The 9,053-nt window shown below is 39.1% G+C and overlaps 1 protein-coding gene across 1 annotated transcript in view; it reads left to right on the forward strand.

Annotated features, from left to right (window-relative positions):
• The window catches only part of PRKCA (protein kinase C, alpha), a 133,173-nt gene that overhangs the window by 74,213 nt on the left and 49,907 nt on the right, over positions 1-9,053 (forward strand). Inside the window, exons 3-4 of the mRNA XM_009894802.1 lie at positions 5,032-5,143; positions 5,881-6,009. Of these exons, the coding sequence (XP_009893104.1) occupies positions 5,032-5,143; positions 5,881-6,009 (241 nt within the window). The remainder of the gene's footprint in view (positions 1-5,031; positions 5,144-5,880; positions 6,010-9,053) is intronic.

The following is a 9,053-nucleotide window of genomic DNA, read 5'->3' on the forward strand; positions in this document are numbered from 1 at the left end:
CAGATATGGAAAAAAAACCTTTCACCAGCCATAGGCAGTTATAAAAAAAATTAATCTTGTATCCTTCTTAACGCCTTGTTAATGTGTGTGTGTTGGTATTAATGACCGAAAACAGTCATTTTCGCCTCCACCTCGATGACGAGTACAGGCTCCGGCACTGACAGGTCTGCTTGCAGCATTGGATTTAAATTCCTTCCAAAAACCGCACGAGTTCTAGTGTCACCTGCAGGATGCCGAGTTAAAGGTGATTTGGGTACAGTTTCAGAGGTTTAGGTATCAGATACGTGGTTCTGGTGACACAGTTATTGATACTATCAAGTCACATACTATGAAAGGACTTTAATAAGCAATAATATGATGCTGCTTTGTATATAAAATCTCCGCTGATGCAACCTCACATGGGGTGGGTTTTGTATATTTTATACTTAAAAGCAAAGTGATGATTTAATGCCTGCCAAATTGTAGTCGGTTCAATGTTGCTATCAAGGGGAATAAAATTCCAATCAAATCAGCTTTTAGAAAGAATTCGGCAATATAATGCTCATAAGCTGTTTTGTAATGCGTTAAGGCACAGTTTGACATGTGCTGCTGGTTAACCATGCGCTTTCAATTATTGCACACCCCCGTCTTCCAGCCAGAAAAATTATGGAATGATTTCTCGCCGGGGGGTGCTTCCCATTGCTGTTCAGTGAGGGAAATGGATTCGTTCGTGCTAAACAAAGAGAAAAAAGGCAGGAATGGTGGCGATACTGCTGCAGGGGGGCAAAATGCAGTTCAGTGGCCGTGCGTAGATGGAAAAGCGCGTGGGTTTGGTGAGATGCCTCCGTGTTCTTCTGCTTCCCTCTGCTGGAGCGTGGCCAGATTCCGGCCCGTCTTCCAAGCAAATCCCAACCCCCTTTAGCAGGGCCAGAGATGGCTGGCTGGGCAAGTCACTTTGCAAACTCCGTTATTCCTTTTTTTTAAGGTTTCTGCTCCATTTTTGGTTTTCTTTCAGTAGGTCCCCATAGCACAAGTCTCCATACAGCACAGCTCTCCCGGTCCGCGCGATTCGGTGGCTGCCTCCCTCTGTATAAGCCTGGCTCAGCTTTGAGACTGATGAACGATATTTGGATTTTTGGGGGGCTGTATGGGGTGTAGATACCCTGTTGCTATTCATCGTTATAGGGACGCTGCACCCAGATATGTCATGACAGGCTCAGAAACTGCAGTGGAATTGCAGAGCGCTGGCTAGATTTCTGCCAATTTAAAGGTTTTTCAAAGACAAATATTTAAGTGTCTGTGATATCGATTGCCCAGAGTTTCCTTTCCCATTTAATTATATTATATTGTATTCAGTTGTACTTATAAAAATGGGGGATTGACTTAATAATAGCAGAAAATTCACTTTTTAGCGTGAAAATAACATGAATTTTAATAGAGCATATAATTCATCACTGCATAACAAGTGCTTTCCCATTGCTTTCCCATTGCCACTTTTCACCTTCATAATTTTGATGGATTTTGGAAACAGAAGTGGGTTTTCCCTTTGGAGTTTCACAATTAATCTATGCCAAGTTTAGTGCAAAGTTCAATTCTCTTGCAAATAGCAGCCATTATTTGGCAGTTCATCTGTCATATCCTGGCTTGGCTCCCTGTGTTTACTGTGAAATATGACTGCCAGCGATGCTTTGGGAATTATTGAAAGTTTACATTGATTAAAAGGGGATATTTGAAGAAAACTTACAGGAGCTTACCTGTAACTCGGTAGTTTACCTCTGGCTGAAAAATACTAAAGGCGATGCTCTTTCCTCAATAATGCATGTCAGTCACTCAGTGCATATTTAACATTGGGAAGGATTAACAACTAATAAGTTAATTGCTGTAAATAATATAAGTAATTAGTGACGGCAATGTAGTAATTATTACTAATATAGTTAACTTATAATTAAAGTGTAAGCTATAGATTCAAGGGTTGTTCTAAGTGCATGGGGACCCCATGTCAATACAGGGAATAAGATGGAAAGGTTTTATCACCCGTGAGGGGTGTCTGGAGAGCTCTTGGCTTTCTCTATGTGTTCCCAGACTTGCTGGCAAATTAACAAAGTTTTGTATACTTCAATTCACCAAAAATAAAAAAAATGCATAAGATTGAAACAGAAAAAAAGGATTAAATACTGATCAAGAGTGCACTCTCTTAATTTTTAGCTTTTAAGTATTGTTTAGGTTCCTCTGTTTAGTTCTATTAAAGGGATTTTAAAGGAGAGATTTCCTACATGCAACGTTTCCATTTCAGGAGTGGCTTTGGTACTGTTTTCCTTTGTCCTCTTTTTTTATGCGCTGCCTAGAGTAAGTGACTTCATGTGTGCATATAGAATAATAACTAGTAATAGTCAGGACATACTCGCTGCTCTTTAAAAAAAACTAATTCATATTTTAAACATCCTACAGTAGGCATTTTCACACAATGGTAGAGAGCTAAACATTTATTATAGAAAGTAAACGATGATTCAGATTCTATACATTGAGTCATACAGGGCCAACTTTAAGGTTTGATCCAACTTGATTTATTTATTCACATGACAGGTTTATTTATTTTATTTCATTATTAATATATTAATATAGTATATATATTTATAATATATATACTATATTAATATTATTAGTTTATTTCATTATTTTATAAGAATGCTTTTGCTGGGATTTCGCCGTTGCGTGCAGTCAGGGGCAGGAGCCTTTGCTCGCGTCGTGCTGCTTTGTAGTGAGTGCAGTATAGTTGTCCTCACATGTCACAACATTTTTAAGCCGCACGCACACCCCTGCTTAACTTAATTACCATGTATATTCCATTGATTGGAATGGAATTATTGGGTACTGATTGTTACATAATTTCAGCATAATATACAGGTTCGATGTATTTAGTAAACATTCACTATAATAATTTACCATAGTTCTTTCCCCTCTATATCATTACTTTATACTCATAAATACCACTTATGTCAGATGTTAAACACAACTTTAAAAAATCTGTTTATTCAGTGTCAGTTCTCAGAAGCTGTGGGTTTTGTCCTTCTCAGCAACAGATGTGCTTACCAAAGTAACATTTAAGTGTATATATTTATAAGGCAGCAAATCCCCTTACGTCTTGTAAATAAAACAATTTAAGGAAGAATTGGCTTTGAAAATGTGTTTTAAATTGTTTGGAAGGCATATAGTCAGAGTCGATCCATCAGATAACCCTTTAGTAAAGCAATGTTCCCATGACCCTGCACCACAAGACCCATTGGCTATATCTTTAATAAATAACGAAACAGATGTTCTCTGGAGCATTGGATGTCATTCCATTTAGGTTAACTGTTTACAAAATGGAGATGGTTGTTAGCAGTTCGCGTTTCCCATCTCAGGCTGTGTAACAAACACAACTATTGAAATAGTCTCAATTTGAATTCTTCATGTAAAATCTTTACTTGTTATCCTGGATACTGTATAATCTCTATCTGTGCAGTTAAAACCAGTGGTTATAGGTTCATCATAAAACTTAGAATCAGTAGCAAAAAAATTCACCCAAAAGGTGCTTACCAAAGCAAAAAAAACCCAACCTTTGCAAAGTGTAGTATTGCAAAATATTAAATTTTGAAGGCAAGAGTTTTATGGTAATTACTGTTAGAAGTTCCCAAATTTCTTGAGAAAGCACTTGTGCATGAGGAATCTTTCATTTTTGAAGAAAGACTTCACAGGTTTTCCATTTTGTATAACATGCTGTGCTTTGCTTTTCATTTTTTTGAAAGCTTTTATTGGCAAATGCAAGTTGAAAAGTTAGTTTGCTGTTTAAGACAATTTAATAATTCTTATCTAATAGAAAGGTATATTAATATAAAACATAAACAGAAGAAAAACGTTTTGATGCCTCATTTTGCAGTTGTCTTTTTGCTGAGGTTGTTTTAATGGGTGAAAGCCCTGGCATTTCATCATTTCCATGGTCCTTCTGTAAAGAATGTCAGCAAGAAACCATTCCAAACCCCACTGTATGTTTTTTAAAGTAGAAGAATTAGTGCTCTTCCCAACTTCTGATGAAGATTGTGCAGCGATCATTTTGACTCAAATACGGTTGGGGCTGGAAGGGTTGCTAAATGATAGCAAATGTAGGCGATGTGCACAGAAGCCTATTTGTTGTGGCAATGCCCATCTCCAGCGGGCTGCGGCACGTCGAGTTCTGCGGGTGCGCGTATGTGGCATGAGCCTGACACGGGGGAACGTATTGAAGAGGTCATTTCTTCCTTTTATATGAACGTTCTTGGTTTTCCAAAAGGGTTCTCTACCCCTAGAGAAAAGGCAAATGTATTTGGACGTGTCATACATTTAAGTGATTTGGGTGTATTGCCTTTCACTGGTCCTAAATTAGAAACCATTTCCAAGTTGCTGGTGGCCTTAAAACATCCTCGCTATAAGTTTCTCTGTTCGAAAATCCGATGGGAATAGCAGTCTCTGTTAAATATTTACTACGTGCCAAATTAGACTTTGTTCACTTTCATTTTCAATAATACAGGTCATAAATTTGCAGCATTTCAAGATGATCCCCGTCTTGAAGATCCTGATTTTACAGTTATTTGAGTGTATTTCAGATTAGCCCCTTAACAGTTCCTTCCCTCCTCTCCTGCTGTATTTCGTGTCATCATTTCGGAGTGGGGTTGATAACGCACTGTAGACAGACACTCCACAGGCTGAACGCCGTCCTTATACTTTATGTGCATGTACAGGCAGTACATGGAAATCTTAGTGGAGATGAATCAGAGGAACAAGCCTGCGTCCTCTGAGCTGATAGACTCTTTCTTACGACAGCAAAGCAAAGGAAAATGAGGAACCGAGGCCAGCGTACCTGCGCTGATGTAGGTGCCACTATAAGGGCTGTGAATAAGCTGCATGCTGGAATACATTTTTCTGTAGCATAAGTCGGAGAGCTGGAAAGTTTGGGGTAGTATTTGGAAGTAATGTATTAAAGGTGCGTCAATCTTATTTTTTTATGACTTGAGAACCTCTTTCTGTTTTTTCCTTCAGGATCCCAGAAGCAAGCACAAATTTAAGATCCACACGTATGGCAGCCCCACCTTCTGCGACCATTGTGGGTCACTGCTTTACGGGCTGCTGCACCAGGGGATGAAATGTGACAGTAAGTGAAGTTTTTCTTACGTTACCAAAAGGGTATTTTAGAAAGTAAGTGGAAACACTGGGTAACAGCTTCTTAGTTCTTTTCCGTGGAAAATACCATTTCAAATGTCAGCTATTTATAGTACTGCTACATTTCAAGTGGATATTTCAGTGCTGTAATAATATACTAATGAAAATCACCTCTGTTGCTGAGAACATGATGTATTGAGTTCGATGCGGCCGAAGAGCCTTTGCCATGGCAGCCTTGAGGAGGACTGGTCTGGGACTGCTCAGGTAGACGCACCGTTGAAAGCTGAAATGGCAGTTTGGTTGATAGCCAAGGGCCAATATTTTCTTTGCATTTCATTTGTCCTGGAAGTCTCCTGCTAGAAAATCTAATAATCCATTTAAACCTAACTCCCTTCGTTGCTAATACTGGCACGAACGCTCTGTTTTCTCGGTCATATTCCCAGCAAGTCTTTATTCCATTTTCACTTTTTTTTTTTTCCTCGCTCTTCATTAGTGGTATCTTCAGGTTTCTGACGTCGATTATTTTATTCTCTGTTTAATTCACTGTCTACAAAATGTACTGTAAGATGGAGACCAGCCATATCATTCAGTTGAAAAACACGCAGCTGTAATCGGAAAGTCTTGCCAACCGTTAAGCGTTGTAATCTTAACTCTCTCTTTGCTCAGTGTTTGCAGTGTAATCGTATTATTAGCTCCTCAGAGCTGTCTGAACCATTTTTATATCCGCAGCCTGCGATATGAACGTTCATAAGCAATGCGTAATAAATGTCCCGAGCCTCTGCGGCATGGATCACACAGAGAAAAGAGGAAGGATTTACCTGAAAGCCGAAGTCACTGGTGACAAACTGGAAGTAACCGGTAAACAACTAATTTTGGAATTTTGCAGGTTTTATAAATGTATAGTATACACTGTGGGTTTATATACCTTGCTGCAATCTTTGTGTATTAAACCCAGTGACAGAGTATTTCCCTTCAGAAGTGTGAGGATTCCATTCAATGTGGTCTTGAATCAAGAAACTATGAACTGGTGTTCATAAAAATAAGTAGAAAAATGAAAGCTGTAGTAATAGCTTTAAAAACTCAGGAATATTAATGAGAAAATCACTGTAATTCCAATTTTTGGTGTAGAAAACAGCCCAGTAGGGTAGCGGGCTGTTCGGGAAGTTAGCCGTCAGCTTCAGAACACGAGAAATACTCTTAAACTTTCATCAGCTGAGGAGTTGTTTCCTGCGTGTCGGAGTATTGAATAAACAAAGGCAACTTGGATTCAATCCCAAATATTACTCCCAGTGAGTTATAAAATAAAATAAAAAAATAAATTACCCCATTCTCTAAGGTTAAGGTTACCGAGATGGGGAGGAGGGGGAGGGAGGAAGGAAAGAGAGGGTGGCAGTTCATTTCCTTGGAAGCCTTTCTCCCGGGATTTATGAGCGAGCATTGGTTGCGCACACACAGGCACACCCCCACCGACCCATCCCAAGTCTGAAGTTGCAGAAGAAAATCTGGAAAATTTATTTTTCACCTTGAAGGTCTGTTTTGTCCCCCTAAATAGCCATGTAATAGGTTGTTTACCTCCAACAGAACTTCCCTGTGCTGTATCAGAGAGTGGGGGTTATCGCTCAGGATCTGCATAAGAATGTGCATTATGGCCCGTTGCGTTTGTTCCGTGTGTGCTTTCTATTTTAGCTGGGGACAACTAATAATTAGTGTATCAGACATCGGAAATGTGAAGTTGGTAATGAACTTTGTTGTTGATTTTTCCTTTCTGTTGGACACGAATATGCAAAAAAATGTTCTTTGCCAATCAGATTGCAGTGTATTTACTCAAAGGGAGAGCACAGGGCGGGAGTTAGGAGGGACAGAAGTGAAACAAGGGAAGGAATAACAGAAAATTCAGTTCGTGGGTTGTTTTTTTTTATAGGTAGAGGCAAGTCCCTAAAACAAACTAAATTCTAAAAGAAAGTTCAAATATTTTATGGCTCAAAACTTTAAGGAAATTTCCAATATGTGCTGTAGCAAGTAGAACCAAGATAGGTATGATACAACGTAGGAAATGGTGTAGAAGACACTCATGAAACACAAATTATCAAAAGCTTTTACCTCAGGAGAGCGGGTTGGTCAGTGTGTTGTCACAGGTGACCAATGCTGCTTTTTCGGTAAAGAAAACCAAAAGACAACAAACCTTAATGCATCACGTTCGGTGTACACTGATACATCTTTACCGTTGGGACTGCAAAAAACTGAATTGAGTGCCCACACTACGGAACAAGAACAGGGTACAATGCTGTGATTGTTGCCTGTGTGGTGTTGCAAAATGGGATTAAAGTGGAGGGCAAAGTTAGAGCAGGACAAAGTGGGAGGTTCCTTGGACCATCTCAACTTCTGCCTTTGTCTCTCGATGTGGTTGCTGGCGACGTGTGGATGGTGAATGGTGTGTGTTGCTTCAGCGTTGCTCAGTGGAAGGCCAGAGCCCATTATACGCCAAAAGGATGTTCCTTCTACCTCTGCACTTCTCTGGGGAATGAGTCTCAGTGGAGACCAAACCCTCTGTGGTCAACGTAAAGGACATCCGACCATCACACTGGATTTTCACAGCTTATAGGACCAGCAAACTTCCCTCCTGTGGCTGTATTCATTCATGGCTTTGTTCTCTCTAAATCCAGATACCTCCATATTCTCCTCTCAATGCTTATAAAATGCATTGAAAAGGAGAAGTATGATAAAATTTAGGATCAGAACGGATCCCAAGTGATACTTAATTGGAGCTTAACTTTTCAAATAGCTTCCTGTCAATGTAGGAGGGGTAAATTTGTCCAAGGTACTGTCATTGCCAGAAAGGTGCTTTGTCTTAAGTAGCGAGGCATTTCGCAGATGGTGATGCGGGTTCTGAAAGTAGTCGTACCATGAGACAGAACTGATTTGAAAATCATCCAAGTGAAAAATTTAATATTTGCATTATTCTAGGCCACTTTGCAGTGGTTCTTAAATATGGCTTAAACTTTCTGACATAATGCACATAATTTGACAAGTAACGTGTACATATTTTCTGATGATTCAGCAGCTTTATAATCCTTTTAGGGACAAAACCAGTTCTCACAAGTCTTTGTGGTACCAAGGCACTATAAAACAATGACACAAATAGTTATGCTTTTAGTTCACAATTTTATTTGAAAAGGTCTTGTCTGAAATACAAATATGGTAAAAGTGTTACAGATATTTTGTAAGTTTTCTTCATAAGCTCTATTTGGGATGAGTTTTCTTGGCAAATGCTGTTACTTTTATGTTTATAAATAAAACATTTCCATCCTGCAATTAAGTAGGTTTCTGCACAACAAGAAAAATGTTTAGTATAACCTTGTTATGTATGTAACAATTATGGTGCGTTTAAGTTGTTTTGGTTGAGGCTTGTCAGCATTTCCAAGCTTTCAGAAAATTTCCTTAAGTAAAAATGGCAGTTGCCCTGAAAGTAAGCTTTTTGGGTTTGTTTTTTTTTGGGGTGGGTTTATTAAATTAAAAATACTATACAAACCAAGCCCAGACTGGGTGAAGTTTCAGATGCCTTTTGTGCAGTTATCAGAAATTAGCAATTATCAGTTAGTTGGTGGACATATTGCTATGCAAAATTTCAAACTCCTTTTCTCCCAGTATGGCGTCGCTTCTAAAATTTTGTTGACAAAACCGTTGTTAGAATATACAGTTCCTAGAGAGGCCAAGCACAATACCACTGCCTTTAGCTTGGGGAAAGGAGGTGAAGTAAATGTCCAGGACGTTTAGGAACAGCAGGAAAAATAATCAACGATGGGCTGTTTGGTTTGAGCCTTTGCGTCAGTCTTTTTCAAAGGAATTACTCGGTAGGTGTTGAACTCCTTCAGCTGAATTCCTTAATATCTCCGCTTTGCATC

This window comes from Charadrius vociferus, unplaced genomic scaffold, assembly GCF_000708025.1.
Source record: "Charadrius vociferus isolate BGI_N301 unplaced genomic scaffold, ASM70802v2 scaffold321, whole genome shotgun sequence".
In the NCBI taxonomy this organism is placed as follows: Eukaryota; Metazoa; Chordata; class Aves; order Charadriiformes; family Charadriidae; genus Charadrius; species Charadrius vociferus.